The following is a 21,310-nucleotide window of genomic DNA, read 5'->3' on the forward strand; positions in this document are numbered from 1 at the left end:
AATAACATCTGATTAATTAAGTTTTAATTATTACAAACTTGAAAAAATGGATTAATCTGATATTTTAGAACAACTTTTATATAGAAAGTTTTCGCACAAAACATACCGTTTAGCTGTTTGAAAAACATGCCACGAAAATCCAAAACTTAATCCATCCTTTTAAGAGGAAACGAATGGGCCGCATGCATTGCATGCTTTTGTTTTTTCAGAGTTGGAGTCAGTGGACTTTTTTTGGTGATTGAAACATATTAAGATGAAGATTAAGTTAATGCACCTAAAATGAAAAAAAAATAGCGCATACTCCCTCTATTAAAAAAACAAATCTAGAATTGGATATGACATATTCTAATACAATGCATCTTGATTCGTTATTACAACGAATCTGAATAGAAAATCAAGATTCTATGTCACATCCAGTTCTATATTTTTTTTTTGGACAGATGGAGTAATCAATTAAGTTTTAATTATTACAAACCTGACAAATAGATATATTGATATTTTAAAGCAACTTCTATAAAGAAAGTTCTTATATGAAACACACTGTTTAGTAGTTTGAGTTCTTATATGAAACACACTGTTTAGTTGAAAAGCATGCAAACGAAAATCGAGGTAAAATCTGAATCTTAATGTAAAAAGAATAGGTTCAAGTCTTTTATAACAGATTATCAAGCAGATTATTATTGCTATGGATTATTTACTTGATTATAGGGACAAATTAAATATTTTTATAAATAAAATTAAAAAAAATAAACAACGCAGTAGAAAAAAATCTTTTGAGAAATTTTTTTTCAAGCACAGAGTAGATAATTCATTTCAATAATCCGGCGAATAATTAAAAAGAACTTTAGCCTAAGCTTGTACTATTACTTTCGTTAAAAAAAAACTCATCTCTACCTGTTCTGTCTGACATTGCATAATTTATACCACTATATGTATTCTTAATCTTCTGATTAATTAAGTGCTGGGTTCTCGGAGATGTTAATTTGTATATGCGAAGACATACCTAAAACGAGTCAGTGTGCCTTGGTAGGTAATTAGGCCAGTCCAACAACTTCAACTATATTTAGTGCTCCATGTCAGCAACGAAGGAAATTAATATAGCTAGTAGTAGTTCAATTAACGTGCATCACGATAATGATTAGTATATAGCTTATACTATGTGTCATCTCAGTGTACTGCATGGTTCTGTCGTCTGATTAATTAGTGGAAATAATTAAATATGTACATCGTTCATCACTTGGAATTAATTCATTAAGTCATACGTGCCTGGCTTTTATACATTTTGTAATTTGAATCGAAGTTTTGATAGCAGGTCTTTCACTACTCTATCTGAATATTCTAAAGACTGAATGCATCCAGCCATGTTCTTACTATTGTCATGTTAAAAAAAGATTTATGGCAAATGCACTTACAAATATGATTTCACTGTGACTAACTCAAGTGCTTTTAATATTTTCATGACCAAAATTCTGAAGTATGAAATGTCCACATTCTATACAACAGCACATTTTATTATAGGAAATTACAAAAGATCGATGCATTTTCTCTTTTTCAAGTCCACAAGATAATTTCCACAAATACATAGTTGGAGAAAACTATTACTGATTTTAGTATCAGTGGTTTGAATTTTTGTCATCTTTCAGTTATTTTGAATTGTGCATTACTAAGCATGTTTAGACTTGCGGATGCAAGGTCAATTTGAGTTAAATTTTCTTTTGTGGCCTGAAGCATGAAGACTGAGTCGTGTCAGAATTTGCAACAAAGCACTTATACTGTGTAACTTAGACCGATAACCGATTATGTGTTCGCATGCGTATTTCATCTAATAATAAAATAAAATAGAATAATCTAACAACACACCTGGATCCATTTAGAACATGATTCTTATAGGGATTAAGCTCTCTGGACAGGCCCTAACTCTATCGGTCATTCGCAATGCTGGAACAAATTCTAGGCAGGTTTAAGGGAGCTTGAAACAGCACCAGCCAGCTTACGAGAATACAGAGAAGCTAGCTTTTTAAGCTTCTGCCTTCTAGTTTATTTTCTGATGTCCGTACAACTATAACTCTTCGCAATCTGAACAGAAAGCTAGACTGTTTATGATTAACTCCTCCAATCAAACCCTTTATACTCATATATCGACGTAAACTCTTGAAAAAAAAATAAACGAACAAACATAATGGGACTTAATTTTCTGTTATTCAGGTCAGATAGGACAAAGTTTTGAACAGAACACTGATGGCAAGCACACACACAAAGGTATGGATGATGCTGATGCATGCTTTATTGCACCGTGCATGGAGATGGAAGTTAGTTCAAGTGCTGCCTAAGCTAGTGGATAAAAGGGGACACAGGAAAAAAAGGCAACATTGACGCCGGCCGACCTATCTAGGAGGGTTGCAGTTGGGTAAAGCAGAGCCAGCTTAATTGGCCTGCTCGTGAACACGAGCATATGTATGGGGCATGACGTGACGCCAACTATATATATAGGCTTTTGCTCCCTATTCGTCGTCACGTTAAAGAAGAGGCAGGAAATTAAGGCCTGGTTTAGTTTTTAATTTTTCATTTGAACTTCTAATTTTTTTTTCATTACATCAAAATTTTCTTACACACATAAACTCTTAACTTTTCCATCACATCGTTTCAATTTCAACCAAACTTTCAATTTTGACGTGAACTAAACACACCCTAGGTAGAAACGGTGTACTGCTTTATTTAAATTTTATTATTGCGTGCTTTGAATCTTGATACCCACTTTCGCCATCACAAACAAACGAAGGTCCAAATCAAAGTGAGAGGTAATCAGGTAAGGTTTGATCAGGGGGAGGAGGTTCTTCGCTGTGCTGTGCCTTTTCAGGTCAGGTACTACTACTACCTTTACTAAAATATAATTATTTTTAGATTTCTATTCGACCTTTAATATGTCACTTTGATCAATAATATTTAAAAAATAAGTTATTTTAAATAAAAGAAGTAGCTTATGATAGTTTGTTTAATGATAAACCTAATAACATCATTCTCACATGAACTATAATTTTTATTTTTTCGTTATTATTAGTTAAAGTTAAAAATGTTTGACTTAATACTATTTTAAAAATACTTATATTTTGAGACAAAGGGAGTACGTCCTAAAAGTTCGTGCAGTCATCATTCATCATGATTAACTTATAGAAAGTACTACTACTTAATTTGGCAGCAAAATTACCTTTTGTGACACTACTAGAAAAAGGATTTTCGCAGGCGGCCCAAAACCATTTTCACAGGCGGGGAGGAGGACCGCCGCTAACACATCGATTGTGAAAATAGACCATTTTCACACCTGCGAAAATCATCTAAAAAAATAAAAAAAAAACCACGGGCGCCGCCGGCCATGGAGGAGCCGAGCTGCTGCGTCGGCGCCGCCGTCGTCGTCGTCGCCCGTTGTCGTCGTCGTCGTCGCTCGTCGTGGACGTGGGAGAGGATGGAGCCGCCGGTGCGCGGATGTGGGGAGAGGAGGGGAGCCGGCGGCGCGCGGTCGTCGTCGTCGCCGAGGAGGGAGCCGGCCGACGGTGCGTGGATGTGGGGAGAGGAGGAGAGCCGGCGTCGTGGTCGTCATCGTCGCCGGCGCACGGAGGCGGCGTCGCGGTTGTCGTCGTCGCCGGCGGCGGAGGTGGGGAGCCGGAGGCGCGAAGGTCATCGTCGTGATCGAGGGGAGCCGTCGGCGCGCGGAGGCGGCGTCGCGGTCGTCGTCGTCGCCGGCGGCGGAGGTGGGAGCCGAGGAGGGAGCCAGCCGCGGCGGAGGTGGGGGGCCGGCCGGCGGTGGAGGTGGGGGTGGAGAGGAGATTTTTTCTAAGTGAGAGAGAGAGAGGGGAGAGGGAAATGAGCGGTGGAGAGGAGAGGTGAGGATAGGATAAGGATGGGGGAGGAGAGGATAAGGAGGTAGGTACGATTTTTACAAGTGGACCACCTAACATGCGCCTGCGCAAATTGATTTTCGCAGGCGTCGCTTAAGTGGTCCGCCTGCGAAAATGATTTTCGCAGGCGCCGATTAAGTGGTCCGCCTGCAAAAATCTATTTTCGCAGGTGGACAGCTAACTTCACCCCGATTTATATTTTTGTAGGCGGTTGTTTGGCTTCAAAGGTCATGTCCGACTGCGAAAATAAGACCCCTACGTTGGGAAAAATGCCTTTTCTAATAGTGTGAGTTGTAAATTAATCCTCTCTAGAACATAGCTTTGACCATGGAAGCATGACTCTGGCTACTTGTGATGTAACTAAGGACTCCATCATTTAGTTTATTGACGGAATGAGCGAAACGTCAGTTTTCAAATGGAAAATAATAATTTGTAAATAGAACTTTTATATTCGTGTTCTTAGCGATCTAAAAGTAAAGGCTGAAGAATAAACTATAATGAAAAAAATATATCTCAAAATCAACTTCAAATTTAAGGTTGAAAATTTAAATTTTAGCTTATAAGCATAATCCAAAAGATAAGACTGTAAACTATATCGTCAACCTGTAGGTGTGCACGGGTTTATTATTTATAAATAAATTTTCAATTATATGTCTATTAATATAGATCCAATCCTCTTTATCCTTGCAAAAATAAAATCTATTTAGAGACTATATTTAGATGGAATTTCAAAAATAACTTACTGAGAGATGGATCTCCTTCCCCTTCCGTCATCGGCGAGAACACTATAGAGCGTAGGAGAGAAACTAAGGGGGACAAGGGCAGATTCATAAGCATGGAAAATTCGTATGTCAATTTTTTCTCCTCAAGACCCTTAGATTGCCTCAAGTTTCATGCAAGTGAGGAGGAATTTCTTTTGTGTGATAGGAAGCTGTGTTAGCCAGGAAGCGTGTGCATGTTTTTTTTAAAAAAAAATTATAGTAGATACATATAAATTACAATATATAATTACAATGTAGTTAAACTACAGTTATATCATAGTTACATTCGAAAGTTTTCAACTCAAAGAACTTACGGCAGTATTTAGGTAGTCCCTTATAAATATACACTTGTTGTCATATGTCCGTATAATTGTACACCTCACAAAAATGGGTCCCACATGTTTTAATTTTTTTTTCTGACTATAATGCCACGTCAGCCAACACAACTATTCCTATTGTTTTATGATATTATTTAACCCGATTTCAAAAGATGATGGTTCAATTTTTTTTAATATTATGATTTATAAGAATATAATTCGGACTTGACGTCAAGATGATGGAAGTGAAGCTATCCTTGCATACGTATATATAAAAAAAACAATCAGGCCCTTCTCTAAAGAAAAAACAATCAGGCCCATAAAACTTCATTAGACTTTTGAAGTGGGCCAAGAAAATAACTCCGGAGTTTCGCGCGGCTGCAGCAAAAGGCGCCTCGCCGGCCCATCACCGACGGCCGCCTCTAAAAAGGCAAGGGGGAGGCGCCGCCACCGCCACCGCCGCCGCCGCCGGTTGCTGTCGAAGCCGCACGAAGGTGGTGGTGGTTGGTGGTAGGGTTTTAGCGCGGCAGGCGGAGATGGGGGAGAGAGCGAGGCAGTGGCTCCTCGTCGCCGGCGCCGGCGCCGCGGTTGGGGCGCTCTCCACCGCCGCCGTCATGAGGATCCTCTCGAGGTAACCCCGCCTCAAGCCCATTTTCACCCTCTCTCTCAAGGTTGTGGGGGCTGCGTCGCATGGGCAAGAACCTCAAATTCGCCTCGGTTTCTTTTTCTGTGATGCAGATCCAAGCGGAGGGAGGGGTACGTGCGCAGCCTGCTGGAGTCGAACGGCGTCGCCAGTGGTAAGTGCGCGTGGTAGCATCTCCTCGTTTCTTGAGTATGAGTAGTGTCAAGTTGGAGTGGTTAGCAACTAATCCAGCCGATAGCTCGAGTGCTATTTCGGTGATGCACTGAGTGGTTCTTGGACTCGTGTACTGATTTTGAGCAGATAGGCGATTGTTGTTGTGTGATAGATTTGTTGCTTTTTTGCTACTAGCGTTGAACTGGGTCTATATGATGTGTTGTTTGTACTACTATGTTAATTTGGAGCAGGTGGTGCTGGATCGAGCGTTGGTACTCGGGTTGTCGCTACTTCGGATCTTCTTGATGATGAAGTGGTCTCCGAACAGCTCACAAGGTTTGCATTATTGCTTTCTCTGGTAAAATTGTGGAGCCAAGTCTCCTCTTTCTCACTGCAGCTTTTGATCTTTCTGATGGAATGAAATATCTATTTGATATGGCAAATCTGATGGACTGCACATGCTGTTGCTAATGATAGCTAAAGACTTCTTCTTTTTTTTTTTTGAGAAAATATACAGCTTCCGATAATAAATAGCACCAATGCTTGATAAGCTATTTTCCTCTGCTATCAGTCTATTATATTTGACATCCTTGCACTTTATACACAAACCAAAGTTTTCAAAATTCTTATTCAGCAACTACCCTGAAATGATGTTGTAGTTGCTGTTCCCATGATTTGTTGTTGTGATTATCATCACCTGTTTCTTTTTTTTTAAAATAATAGGAATATACAATTTTTTGGCATGGAATCTCAGAAGAAAGTGACAGGGTCGTTTGTTGTAGTAATTGGTCTTGGAGGGGTTGGCAGTCATGCTGCTTCAATGCTTCTTAGATCTGGTGTTGGCCGGTTGCTCCTTGTGGATTTTGATCAGGTGCATTTTCCAGTTGTTAAATTGTTGTTTCCTTGCTTCTTATTCAATCAATTAGGACATAGATAAACATAATCAGTCATGCTATCCTTTTTAAAAAATATTCGATACCTATAGATGGTAAATTGGTAATTATGTCACCATAACCATGCATGGCATTCTAGTGTACAATCCTTATGGCACTATAAAATGGCTTGATGTACATTATGTTTCCACAAATAACATCTTGCATCTATAATAGGTGGACATTAACAAGGAACTCATAATAATATGTTGAAAGGTTTCGCTGTCTTCGCTGAATCGGCATGCTGTGGCAACAAGAGATGACGTTGGAACACCTAAAGCATTATGCCTCAAGAAGCATTTTTCGATGATATATCCAGAGTGTCAAATCGAAGCAAAAGTGCAGTTGTATGATCCATCATGCGAGGATGAAATTCTTTCTGGACAACCAGACTTTGTTCTTGATTGTATAGATAACATTGATACGAAGGTAACACATTATTGAAGTATTTGTTTCAGATAGTGTTGTGTTTTCGCTATTTAAGGTTTGCATGCTTTGAAATGTGCATGTGGTTAGCAGCAGATGAAGCACGTGCAGAAATACTCTACTTCTATCTATTAGTTCATTGTTATTGCCATTACTAATTGATGAAATGCCATATGCTTTGCTTGGATGAGGGAATTGTGCACGGAACATTACATTTTCCCCGACCCCAGATTATCACGATTAAACAACAAAATACTTTCTTATATTATTACTTTAAACCTAGTTTCTTAGTGGATAATAAAATTCTGCTCTTCCATCCATGTCAGTTAACTAAATTGAAATTATTTTATGTGCATCATCATGAGCTATTTATTATTTTGACCTGTGGTAATCATTAGGATATCTTGATGCTCAAATAGGTTGCACTCCTTGCGGCTTGCGTACGCAGAGGTTTAAGGGTGCTTTCAGCAATGGGGGCTGGGGCTCGAGCGGACCCAACCAGAATTCGTGTTGCAGATTTGAGGGAATCAAGCAATGATCCTCTTTCTCGGGCTGTAAGTTTTGGTGCTTCACAATTGGTTGTTTGATCCCTTTCATAGTTGGTATGCGAATGTTAGGGTCTTTCGTTGGATGTAATATATATAACTTACTGCAGTTTTTGTTGATTTGCTGTAGGTGCGGTATCGGCTGAAGAAGGACCATGGAATTGAAGGTGGAATACCGGTAGTTTTTTCCTTGGAGAAGCCCAAGGCAAAGCTACTTCCTTTTCAAGCTTCAAAAGAAGAAGAAACTCCATCAGATTACCAGGTCAGTTGTTTTGGAAGAAGAAACACGGTTCTGTTTACTATTTTATTAGTGTTGGAAAGATGAGTTGACAATATGGTATGTATCATTCTGCAGATCGTGCCAGGATTCAGGGTGCGCATTATCCCAGTGCTGGGAACTATCCCTGCAATATTTGGTCAAGTTATGGCCTCATATGTGATTACTCAGCTTGCCAAGTTGGATTTTCAAACTGAACCAATTGTTAACATGGATTTGGATCATTACCGTATTCTTCACCATCGTCTTCTTGAGCATGAGGAGCTAATATATGGTTCTGCTGAACAAGTTTTGGTATCGTATTTTTTGCTATTTCATAGTTAACGGTACTCGTGAAAATTAAGTTGCTTTGCCTCATTGTGACATATTGTATTTTTTTTCTTAACTTCTGTTTTCTAATTTAAAGGTCGATGCTGAAGAAGTAATGTACATTGTCAAAGAATTGTGGCGTGGTCGAAGTGCTAGAGATCAAAATCTGAAGGACACTGGCCGTAAAATGTGGAGATCTGTCAATGAATTAATGCTTGTTCGGTATGGTTTCTGCTTTCTGCTAAGAGTATGGTTTGACATGACAGTTAATAAGTATTGGTTTGTGTGGTATCCACTCCCTCCGTCCCATAAAAAACCAATCCTGGACAGAGGGAGTATGTTTTATACATATCTGGCGTGGTAAGAACATACTTTGGTATGGGGTAACAGAAAAATTCCACTTGCGAATAACTCAACTGGAGTATGACTGACACTACCTTTTTATTTTGTGAGATGAACTGTAAGCTGATCTGGCTTGGTTACTATTTTGCAATGTTGAGCTCATTTATATTTAGAAGTGTTGTAACAAATGTCACATACCATACCATGACACACCTCTATTATACTGTCATCATTTTAGTCTTCATATTTTTTTAGTGAGCAAGTTCCAATAACAATTTTGTTGACATATTTAATAATTGCTACTGTTATTTGTTTTATTCATTTTTTTAGGTGGGATAAATCAAAGCCTGCTGGCGTGTCAAACTTAATACTTCTCAAGTTCAATGAGGTAATTCATGTGCACTTGTGACAGACACCTGATAATGGAAAATTGACTTCAAATATTAGTGGACATGCATTTCTGAGAGGGGTAAAAATTGAGTAACATATTCATGGTTTTACTTCTATTTCTCCTCTGCAGGCAGATGCACATGAATCCACCACTCTTGACCAAATAAAGGAAGAAGAACCTGAATTTTACAACATGGTTTCACGTGTTCTGAAACAAGCTGAAGCAGAATTTGCTTTATGAATGAGCCATTAATCACTAGATGCTCCAGCTTACGGTGATACCAACGATATCATGGACGAAGCAGTTAGACTTGGTTTTTTGAAGGACCCAATTTTTTATATTGCTGATCAGGAAGCCAGTGGAAGCTTGTGCAAGTTCATTTTTCAGCTGCCAAATCATTACCATATGCTGCCATAGATTGAACTTGGTAATATTTGTGGTTTCTGAAAAGAATATTCCTGGAATTAGCAAAACCAAATATGTTGTGTTGTACAATCTGTTGGGTTGTTTTTATATGTCGGGGTTTAGCCCAATTTAGCAGACAAATATTGTCTCAGCTGTATTCAAGGACATAGTCAAGCAGAGACAGATATCATCATCTTCTTTTCTTGTTTCAAAAAGGGGGGAAAAAAAGAGATCTCCACATCTCTTCATTTGTTTTCTCTTATGATTTGTGGACCATTTATAGGTTCAAAATCCTCGTTCAAGGAGGTGAGTAATTCAGGGTCAAGTTCAACTCCAACAACTTCCTTTCACTCTGCAGCTACCTACTTTTTCCAAGACCAAGTCATGTACTCATGTGTCTCACATAAAGTTATAATGGTCATGTACTCGTGTGGCCTCTGATGATTCCAATCGAATCGTGTGGCCATCTGCAAATGTGAACACCGTTATTCTTGTCTTAACCAGTAGAATGTTGGGGCTTGACCTAATGACCTGGTCTTCTTCCAAGAATCAAATACTGGGATTCACTCTGGTCCTTGCATCTGAACACAAGAAGCTCAGGTGAACGTAAGCATGAGTTCAGGTGCTCTCGTTTTGTCCTATGCCAAAAAAGAAAAAAAAAACTACTTTTCACACAGAAGAGGTTGGTGGTGATTTTATGCGTTTGTGATACGTGGACTAAAGAGCCGTTTGATGCATTTATATAATGTCGTTCAAATGTCAACTCTAAGAATTTCTGGAACTGGTTTCGTAATTTCAAAAGTTATTTTCGGAGGTGTTTGAGTGAGCCATTTTGTTTACATACTCCCTTCATTCCATAATATAAGGCACAACTACTTTTTAAAGTTGTTTTATAATATAAGTCATACATGCATACATAGTATTAACTAACACATCTTCTCCACTAAATTATTGCTATTTAAATTCTCCACCATCAAGATGTCTAATTTTATTGGGTGCATGCAATACATTTATTAGATTAATCCAAAATATGAGGTGATAATAATTATTTCTTGGTCTTTGAGCTAAATGTGATTGTGCCTTATATTTTGGAATGAAGGGAGTATTAAAAAAAACGATGGTGTATGTAGGCTACAAACTAGATACTCCGTCCTTCTGTCTACTTATTTTTTTAAGAAAAATATATATAGCTACTTCTCAAGTTTTTAAGAATATAATTATAGAAAGACTAAGTTGACCTTCATCAATTGTCCCGGTTGGCGAAGGTGTGCAGGACTGCAGGGGTTGTGGAGAGGAGGAGTATTTTAAATATTTTACGACTACAAACATCCCTTGGTATTCTAGAAGTAGTTATATTTGGGACAAAAACTTAAATGCTAGAATTAGCTATTTTTTAGATGGTGGGAATATACTACATATTTATAAAGTTTATCCACACTAGGTACAATTAAAGTTATTTTTCCTTTCTCTCATTGCGTCACATCATCTCAATAAATTTTGACCAATAGATCAAAGTTTAACACTTTATATTGCCTAAAGTACATTTCTATTGGACATAGGATTCAACTTGGTCGGCTCAGATTATTTCAATGATGTATATTATACCGCTTGAATTTACTCTTCATGTGCAACCATAATTATCACAGTTCATGTTGATTTGATTTAAGTTCTGATGTGTTCGTATATATAGAGATCATGTCTTCTAATTTTATCTCATTAATTTGTTTGTGTCTTTTCTTTTTGTGCAACATGTGAAATATTGGTCCTCGTAAATATACATATACTGCACATATGCACTTAAGCACTTAATTTTAAGGAATTTAATGAGTTTACGGATTTCTCGTATGTGTTCATCTATTTGCGCATATGTTAAGGGGGTGTATTCGCATGTATGTGCATGCATTTTGTAGTGATGTGATGTATATTTGTTTTCCATGTAGTAAAAATATATTTTAAAAAAATATATGGTCCCATGCAATCATACTTTTCAACAACAAAGGCCTAGCCTTGGAAATTAATAAATTAATCAACCAGATCAAACACTACTACTATTCTACTCCCTTTCGTCTCGTAATATAAGGGATTTTAAAATTTTGTTTGCACTGTTTGACCACTCGTCTTATTCAAAAAATTTGTGTAAATATAAAAAACGAAAAGCTATGTTTAAATTACTTTAGATAATAAAGTGAGTCACAAATAAAATAAATAATAATTCCAAAATTTTTTGAATAAGACAAATAGTCAAACAGTAAAAGTAAAATGTCAAAATCCCTTATATTAGATGATGGAGGGAGTATAGCCATGGAGCAGTAAACATTAATAATTGCATACGCCTTTTGGACGCCTTTTGTTTCTGCCGCTATAAATTCCACTGTATACAAGATTAATTCAAAGGTTATACACCACTTACAATCCATGGAACAACTAGTGCATCCTTGTCGCGTCACCGTCTCACCGACACGCACTGGAGATGTGAACTCGAGATATTTTTCTGATACTGCAGGGAAGGAGGTCCCAAGTCCCAACTGGAAAAGGAAATTGGTACTCAGAATTTCAGTATAGGTGTTAACAGAGCATACACCGTGATATTTTTTAATTTGATTTTTTTAAAAAAAAGTTTGGTGTTAACAGAACGTACAAATTCAGCCATCTAAAGGCTCCTTGGAAACTCAGAAATAGGGGGGAAAAAGTAAAAATAGGATGTCAAGCATTGTAGAATTCTACAGGATTTCAAACACAGGAATATTAGTGCAATGCCTTGAATAGTTCACAGGAAATAAAACTCAGGGTTTTTAAAATATTAGAGAGAGTGTAGTGAGATAAAATAGAGCAAGAGTATTGGATTTCTCTAAGGAAATAAAAACATAAGCTTGAATCTCATGTTTGTTTTCCTATAGAATGAGGGCGGGTTCACATCGTCTGTCTTTGGGGCAAATAACAAACATTACAATTGCACTCATCCATGCGGACCATGCCACATCTTATTATCAACGGCCGTATGACACTAATCGGTAGAATATTAGTTATTTCTTCCTCGGAAAAATTTAACGAATACGCCGTAGCTAAGCACATGAAAAGATTAGCAAAAGCTTTGATAAATCACATTTCTCCTTGTTTGAGAGTATCCAACTTATTCTACCGCCACATCGAATAAGTAAGCAATACAAGGATGTTTTTCCTCGTCTGATGTCTCGTACAGTGACTTCCACTTCCTTTTTTTCTAAGCCAATAATTTTGTATTTTTTTTTAATTCAGACCTATATACTACCCCATGCCATTGTTCATATTTGAACTATTTTATTGACTTCTTCTGCAATGTGATTTACCAAAGTTTTTGCTAATATTCCTATTCACTTAGCTGCAGCGTATTTGCTGATTTTTTTTTCAAGGAGAGAAACACTTAATTCTACCGCTTAGATGCTCTCTATGTGGTGAGGCCACTCCATGCAGCTGTTGATAAGATGTGTGGCATGGATGAGTGCGACAACTATTAATGTTTACCGTCTGCCCCAAAGACAAACGACGAATAAAGGCATAGGAAACTGTCAGTGTCATACATAAAACATACCCAATAGTTTTAGGTTAGACTCGGCGGGCTCCACCATATATCAAGTTTTATACGAAATCACGTCTTTATATTTGGAAGATGTTCCGGATAAAGAAGAAGAAGCAGAGTTTTAGCTGGATACTACATGAACTACTCAGATCGTATCCATACGTGTCTTCCTAGTTCTATTTGGACAAGAGGATATCCGAGGGTATAAATACAAGACACGTATTCGGAAGGAGGGGAGACACACCAATACAAATCTAGACCAACGGAAGGCAAGCCTAGACATACCCAATTTAGAGCCACAAAAGCCGACATGAGGGATCTAGCGCTACCTCCATCTCATCGAGTTCAAGACTACACTAACCGTCGACTACGTGTAAGAGCTCTCCATGCCGCCAACACGACAGAGACTAGATTAGGTTTTGCCGCCAACACGACCGAGACTAGATTAGGTTATCCCAAATATTGTACTCGTGTGATACCGATATATAAAGGCAACACCGGCTTCAGCTAACAGAAGTAGGACTATTACCTGTCAGTTAAGATGTCTGAACCTATATAAAAATCTCTCTATCTCTCATCTCTTTATCTCAATCTCGCGTGCACCTTGGCACCAATGATCCCGATACTTCTAAATATCGTAGTCGTGGTATAAACCGTTGACAGAAACTATTCCATAGGATTAGGCAACCCCATTCCTATGATTCAAGGATCTCACAAGAAATATTTCCCAAGAAATAAAATCCTTCTATTATTTTAGTCATTTCCAGGCCTCAACTCCCATTGTACGCGTGGTTTTTGGTAGGTAAGCTGACTGCTATCTTCATGAGTTGTGATGAGCCAGTCACTAGAGGGCAATGAGAAGCAGAGACGTTGATGAAAAATAATTATGATCCATGGAAAAATTGGACAGAAAGTAATTACGATTCGTGGAAAAAATGGAGTTATGGATGACAGTAATAATTAGCTCGGAAGAAAATACTTGCCGTACCAATTGCCGACAAGATGACTTGTCTATTTTTCTCTGTAAATGCATACCAAATGTATTACGACCAAATTTAGAGAGGAATATACATATGTGTGTGTACAGAGAAAGAGTGTTGTAAGCAAATTTAAAAACCACTAATACGTCGCATGACAAATCTAACTGTATGACTTAATTTCATTTGTCCTAACTGAAAATTTTAAAAGTTATTAACAATCAAAGTCTAAATAGCAAGTATTTGTACATAAAAGTGGTATATCAGTTTAGCCAGTACCCATTAATACATGTAGTTTGGCATTACATCAGAGAGAATTCAAATGGGTCGTCAGGTTGCGGATTACACACTTGAAAAACATCAGGATAAAAATAGTACATTTCATTTACAAAACTATACATACTTTGATCAAAATATTACAACATTATATATTTTATTTAACATATCATAAAACTACAGTTTTAATATCAAATTTATCATGAAACTATAGATCTAACCTAAAGTGTCCCAAAAACTTTAGATTTAATAATAAGGCGCTGTTCAACTCAACATTTGGGCTGAGCTTATCTCCGCCACGCAAAACAAAGATATGTTATTAGCAAGTGAATAATTAAGAATTAACAACTATAAATTTTGAAATTTTGTTTTTAACTTTTATATGTATGATAAAACACACGGTTTTGTAAATTGAAAAGCATTCTAACAGAAAACGAAGAAGTTATCGTTTCGAGTTGATGAAAAGAACTCGACCTAAATGTATCATAAAGCTACGATTTTCGAGTTTGAATTATAAACATTATCATCTTGTGACCAATTTGTCACTGACTCTATAGTTTTTAGTTTTGTGATACTCTATGTTGAATATGTAGTTTTATGGTATATTGATCAGAGTATCTATAGTTCCGTAAAATTTATTTATATAAAAAAAACACCAAACACAAAAGAATACACTTTTGCATTAGTAAGAAAAACGTGCAGCATATCACAGGGATGAGGAGTCGTATGCTTTGGCGGTGCGGCGGTGCCCAGCAAGAAGGGGTAAAATTTGGTCCCCAAAAAACAATTCCAATAACTGGAGTCAATTCAAGCAGAGTCTACACAAAACAAAATTAAAAAGCAACAGCTTAGCAGTCAGTCAACCTATGCTACCCCTGTTCTTGTTCCCACACCCACCAATCTCTTGTCCCTGTCCCTCAACTTCCTATCCACTCCTATAAATTTGAACCCCCAAAAGTGTCAATTTGTGCATTTTCTCCTCCTCCTCCCAATCCCAAATCACCAACCTGTATTGGTTGTGGATAGTTTCCAGACAAAACAGAAGAGAAGAGATAGAAATTTTCATCACATGTTTTGACATCTTTGATGACAAGTTCTTGGCAGCACGGTCAATTTGGCATGTGCATAGAGTAAGCATATATACGTCGCAATTCGTTCAAAGCATCCAACCCCAAGAGAAGACATGCCAAGGAGCATGGAGGAGATGGAGATCGCCGGCGGCGGCATGGCGGCGGCGGCGGTGCAGAGGGCGGTGAGGTGCCTCGGCAGAGGTGTCGACATGGCGGGCGACCTGAGGCTGAAGCACTGCAAGGATGAGGGAGGTTGTCTCGTTGCCAGGAGCGGCGAGAAGGCGGCGGCGGTCGCCGTGCCGGGCGTCGGCGTCGTCGCCGGCGTGCCGGCCGACGTGAAGTTCGGCAAGGGCGACCGCATCAGGTTCAAGTCCGACGTGCTCGAGTTCAACAAGGTTCGTTGATTTGGTTGCTGCTTCATTTGATTTTATTTGCTGGTTCAAAATGACACAAATTGCAAGCGAATTAATTGCCAGCTGCTCACAAATGAAAGTCTCCTTTTAGAGTTATCCAAAAGATTGACAAAAAAAAAAAAACTGTTCAGTTACTTCTTTTTTGCCAAATCTTTTTCATAACCAAACAAAATGGACATATGGAACAGTGGTCACCTATTTCTTACTACTAATCTTTGATCTCTATGTTTCGTCTAAGCTCAAGGCTATTTTCCTCACTACGTTATTAATATTTGAATCATGATCAAAGTCAAAATTTCTTCCAAAAATAATCAGACAATCAGAGTCCAGAGCATAATGTCAACAACACGCGTACTACTTACAGTCTCAACGAGTTAAGAAATCATCATCCTACAACAACAAAATTTAAAAACAAAACAAAATAATTGTTCAACCAAATAACCATGAAAAGATAATTAATTATTCCTAATTCGACCGCACGTTCATCTGCAGATGTCGGATCTGTTCAACCACCGGAGCTCGCTGCCGGGGAAGATCCCGTCGGGCCTCTTCAACTCGTGCTTCGACTTCGGCAGCGACTCCTGGGCCAGCGACGCCGGCGACACCAGGTGCTTGGCCTTCGACGGCTACTTCATCTCCCTCCTCGACCTCCGCCTCGACTGCCGCCCGCTCGCCCTCGCTGGCCACGTCGTCGCCGACGTGCCGGCGGCGTGGGACCCATCGGCCATTGCAAGGTTTTCTCTTCGTTCGAAAATAAATTTATTCTTATATCTTTACTATTTTTTATGAAAAAAAAAGTGTACTCTTATGTACTTACCTATCCTTATCTGCAAACGAAGAATATTTATCCCTTCTATACTCTTTGGACCTGTTCACTTTAATACTATTTTCAATCTTACCAAATTTTGTAAAGTTATCAAAAAAAAAAAGTGGCTATATTTAGTTTGCTGTCAAATTTTGATAACTATATAAGATATCCTGCCAAAATTTAGGCAAGTTTTTTTTTGGCATCAAAGTGAACATGCCCTTTATTTACGCATCCATCAAAACTATTTTAGTACTATTTAATTAGAGGGGTACATTGATATTTTTTTCTCCATACTAATTTGAATGATAATGACTAGAAATGAAGTTATTTTGAGATAACTATACATACATACTCACCGGCAGAAGCAATAATAATAATAATAATAATTTCATCGACTATCTGAATATGTTGTTGTTAAGTCATGTTTTTTTTTTAAAAAAATAGAATAAAACATTTATGTCATCTGTACTCGAAAGAGGACATATGCTGTGTTAGGCACACCCTTTTCCCAACCCCCCTCTCTCTCTCGTTTTTGGAGCACACGCTTTTCAAACTGCTAAACAGTACGTTTTTTTGCAAAAAGTTTATATACGAAAGTTGCTTAAAAATAAAATTAATCTTTTTTTAAAAAAAATAGCTAATACTTGATTAATCACGCGCTAATAAACCGTCTCGTTTTTCGCGTGTACAGTTTCGGTTGGGAACCTTGCCTGGCGAACACAGCCATATCCGTACAGGCTAAGCCGATTAAATAATGAAGGCAACTTGGACCTTGTTTTTTCCACGAGCTCATAATTATATATATCCAATACACTAGTGCCATGTGGAGTGAAAATTTTGCATGGATAGTACAAAAAGTTTTTTTTTCCACAAGCACGCGAAGAAAATTGGAACCAGGACAGAATATATAGATGACTGCAAATTGTAGACAGCATAGAAAAAGGTAGCTTCATGATTTTGGACTTGTTCCTGGTCTTGAGCATGAACTCAAAGCAAATTCAGTGTGTCATACCAGTGCTGCAGGGAAACTAAGTATCTCACAAAAGTAATAGGCAAAATTTGCCTTAGGTAATAGGTAATACTCCCTCTTTCGTAAATATAAGTATTTAAAGCGTTTAAAATTTGTTCATAAACGTAACAAATTTCTTCCCATTTCACCTCCCAACCATCCCCCTATCCCAACCATCCCTTATTTAATAAGAAACACCAAACGTCTTTTCTTTTTAACTTTAATCTCTATAAACAAACTGTTCGTTCAAAAAAAAAACTCTAAACAAAATAGAAATACTTACTCCCTCCTTCCCTAAATGTTTGACACCGTTGACTTTTTTAAACATGTTTGACCGTTCATTTTATTTAGAAACTTTTGTGATATGTGTAAAACTATATGTATACATAAAAGTATATTTAACAATAAATCAAATGATAGAAAAAGAATTAACAATTACTTAAATTTTTTGAATAAGACGAACGGTCAAACATTTTTAAAAAAGTCAACGGCATCAAATATTTATATTTTAGGATGGAGGTAGTATATTCGTATACGGAGGGATTTTTTAGTTTTTCTATATGAAGTCTCTGAAATTTATAGACTGAACATTAGTGCATGCTAATTGACAAAGACAGGAAACAGATTAGTTATTCCTTCTTTTCCATCATTGTAATCTGAACTCTGAACATGTCACCGTTGAGTCCTTCAGTAAAAATAAAAAATAAAAATGAAAGCGTGATAGACTCTGAACCGGTCCATATAGTCCATGCACGCCACAAGTCTGAACTCTGAAGATTATAATGTCACACTCTCTCTGAATTTCTCAGCCAGTTTCCGTTCTGATGATTACTAGATATAACGTTGCTCTCTCTGAATTCGGTGAGCAGTTTCATCGAGAAGTACGGGACGCACATCATCGTCGGATTGAGCATGGGCGGCCAGGATGTGGTGTACGTGAAGCAGGACAAGTCGTCGCCGCTGTCGCCGTCCGTGATCAAGGAGCACTTGGACAAGCTTGGCGACCAGCTCTTCACTGGCACATGCACTCTTCCCCCTTCACACTGCAAGTCCAGAGACCACAAGTTCAAGGTAAAAAAGAAAAATAACAATTGTACATTGAAACATGTCAAAACTGAAACTGAATTTTCTTATTTAATGATTTCAATTGTCGATTTGCAATAGGTCCCTGAGGCATTCAATGTGTTTGATGCCCAAATGACACGGCAGAGGATTGAAGGAATGACTGCTCCAATGTCATGCAAAGAGGTACTACAGCTGCTCAAACTTGTAGGCTGCTTTTTTTTTACAGCAAACAACAGGAAGAGGCTCTTACTACGCTATATTAATATGAGAAATTTTATAATCCTTAAAAAAATATCTCAGGTACCTAAATTTTACACTATTTTTTTTTGGTATTTCGAGGTACTTAGTATCTAAAGTTCTGAACGTAGCAAATTTTACATTAGGAAGTATGGTACTTCCCGGTACTATCTGAAGGATGATAAAATTACCTATATTAATATAGTATAATATGTACCAAAGAAATGAAAAGAACTAGATTATACAATGCTGTCTAGCAGAATGTTGCTGCTAATGATGAACCTTGAAGAGAATTAATCATGCAGGGATCTATCATTACTGAATTTTTGACTGATATGCAGGGTGTGACAGTGATCTACTCCAAGAGGGGAGGAGACACGGCGGCGAGCAACCACTCGGAGTGGCTGCCGACGGTGCCGTTAATGCCGGACGCCATCAACTTCAAGCTCGTGCCCATCACATCCCTTCTCAAGGGAGTAGCTGGCGTGGGCTTCCTTTCTCATGCCATAAACCTCTATTTGAGATGTAAGAGCTCTCTCACACATTTCATCAGCTATGCAATCTGCTAAGATCATATACATTGTTTTGAGATTTACTCCGGTCTAACAAAAAAGTAACTCGAGGTACCGATACCTCACGGTACCAAATCATTTCTGATCGTTGGATCTCGCTAGGTAGGATGAATATTGCTAGATCCAACGATCGGAAATGATTTTGTACTGTGAGGTACCGGTACGTCGAGATAATTTTTGTTGGACCGGAGCAAATATCTTGTTCCCAGGAGCATACATACTTAGAGAGAATAGTACATGCATATTTTCATTTAGGCAAGTTTTCCAAAATGGCACTACCAATGCAAATTTCATTTATTCACCATTCTAAATTAGTCCATGCTAGAGTTGTAGTTAACAGTACATAATTGTGGCACTGTTCCTCAACAGACAAACCTCCAGTAGCAGAGTTGAGGTACTTCCTGGACTTCCAGCACCACAGATTGTGGGCCCCGGTGCTCAGTGACCTACCCCTCGGACTGTGCTCCAACCGGCAAGGCACTAACCCTGCTCTACACTTCAGCCTTGTAGGCTCCAAGCTCCATGTCAACTCAAGCCAGGCAAGAAATCAAATCTTGTTCACATTGCTTACCAGCTAGTTGCATCTGCAAATCCAACAGAATTTGCTCACTTAATTACAAAAAAAAAAACAAAATGCAGGTGATTGTTCCAAAACTGCCAATCACTGGGATGAGATTGCACCTTGAAGGCAAGAAGAACAACCGGTTAGATACCAATAATCTACTCTCATTTCTTTGCTAATGTCACTTGTTTAATTGTTGATTAAACAAGTTAGATACGAAAGTTTAGATTGTTTTCTTTTTGAATTTGAGAAATTTTAGATTGTTATAACAACTTTAAATGTCATGGATGATCAGGTTAGGCATCCACCTGCAGCACCTGTCAACGACGCCGACGTTCATCGCCGGAGGTTGGTCAGGCCGGCCGCCGGCGTGGCGAGGGTCGGAGGCGATCGCCGACGAGCGGTACTACGAGCCGGTCCAGCGGCGGATGTTCGCCCACGTCTGCACCGTGCCGGTGAAGCACGACCCGCGGTGGCTCGCCGCCGGCGACGGCGGCGGCGGCCGGCCGGCGGCGTACGTCGTGTCCGGCGCGCAGCTGCACGTCAAGGCGCACGAGTCCACCAGCGTCCTCCACCTCAGGCTCCTCTACACCGAGCTGCCGGGGCACAGCGTGGTGCAGTCGAGATGGGCGCACGGCGGCGGCGGCGGCGGCGCGGCGAGGATGTCCGGCGTCAAGGGGAGCTTCCTGTCGATGTCATTCGCGTCGATGGCGGCGGCGGCGGCGGAGAAAGAGCAGCAGAAGCAGGCGGCGGCGCGGCTCAACGTGGACTCCGGCGTGTTCGCCGGAGGGCCGCCGGCGCCGGTGGGGGCGCAGCGGCTGCTCAAGTTCGTGGAGACGTCGCAGGTGACCATGGGGCCGCAGGACTGTCCCGGCTACTGGCTGGTCACCGGAGCAAAGCTCGACGTCGACAAGGGGAGGATCTCGCTGCACGTCAAGTTCTCCCTGCTTGCTCCGGTTTCTTGACATGCATGATGCATGGCGATCTCACTGACACTGTCCATGAACTGTACAGAATTCAGAGATTATTCAGTTAAATGCATGCAACAATTGTTAGCTTAGTCAGCGATAGCGCTGGCGGCAAAAATCAAGAAAGCCATAGCAGAAGCAAAACGACCTTATCGCTTAGCTTTTGATTTCTTTTTCCTCTTTTACTCTTAGTCTTAGAGATTAGCATATACTCCCTTCGTCTTAAAATATTGAAACCTAATACTAGATTAGACACATCTTAGTAGTCCCTTGTATAAGATGTGTCTGTCCTGTTCGTTTCTTCTGCAGCCAGAGGATAAAATTTTGGATACTCGTGGCATGTTTTTCAAACTGCTAAACGGTACGTTTTGTGCGAAAATTTTCTATATGAAAGTTGCTCTAA

The 21,310-nt window shown here is 39.1% G+C and overlaps 2 protein-coding genes across 4 annotated transcripts; both read left to right on the top strand.

Annotated features, from left to right (window-relative positions):
- Positions 1-5,385: 5,385 nt before the first annotated feature.
- Positions 5,386-9,642, top strand: LOC4340655 (tRNA threonylcarbamoyladenosine dehydratase). Of its 3 annotated transcripts, none has more exons than XM_015788779.3 (11): positions 5,386-5,602; positions 5,710-5,768; positions 6,019-6,103; positions 6,491-6,638; positions 6,916-7,128; positions 7,545-7,679; positions 7,801-7,932; positions 8,026-8,241; positions 8,354-8,478; positions 8,929-8,986; positions 9,119-9,642. In XM_015788779.3, exons 1-11 carry the CDS (start codon positions 5,508-5,510, stop codon positions 9,227-9,229), a joined length of 1,377 nt encoding a protein of 458 aa, XP_015644265.1. In that variant the 5' UTR covers positions 5,386-5,507; the 3' UTR covers positions 9,230-9,642. The 3 variants fall into 3 exon arrangements, with proteins under 3 accessions (XP_015644265.1, XP_015644266.1, XP_025882012.1); XM_015788780.3 differs by having other exon boundaries at positions 5,427-5,602; positions 6,550-6,638; XM_026026227.2 differs by lacking the exons at positions 5,386-5,602; positions 5,710-5,768; positions 6,019-6,103 and having other exon boundaries at positions 6,550-6,638; positions 6,877-7,128.
- Positions 9,643-15,023: 5,381 nt separating this feature from the next.
- Positions 15,024-21,271, top strand: LOC4340656 (MACPF domain-containing protein At1g14780). The gene is made up of 8 exons (XM_015788778.3): positions 15,024-15,668; positions 16,179-16,420; positions 18,373-18,574; positions 18,668-18,751; positions 19,147-19,330; positions 19,747-19,916; positions 20,017-20,081; positions 20,235-21,271. The coding sequence occupies exons 1-8, from the start codon at positions 15,387-15,389 to the stop codon at positions 20,902-20,904; spliced, it is 1,899 nt and encodes a 632-aa protein (XP_015644264.1). The 5' UTR covers positions 15,024-15,386; the 3' UTR covers positions 20,905-21,271.
- Positions 21,272-21,310: the final 39 nt, after the last annotated feature.

This window comes from Oryza sativa, chromosome 6 (assembly GCF_034140825.1).
Source record: "Oryza sativa Japonica Group chromosome 6, ASM3414082v1".
Lineage (NCBI taxonomy): Eukaryota > Viridiplantae > Streptophyta > Magnoliopsida > Poales > Poaceae > Oryza > Oryza sativa.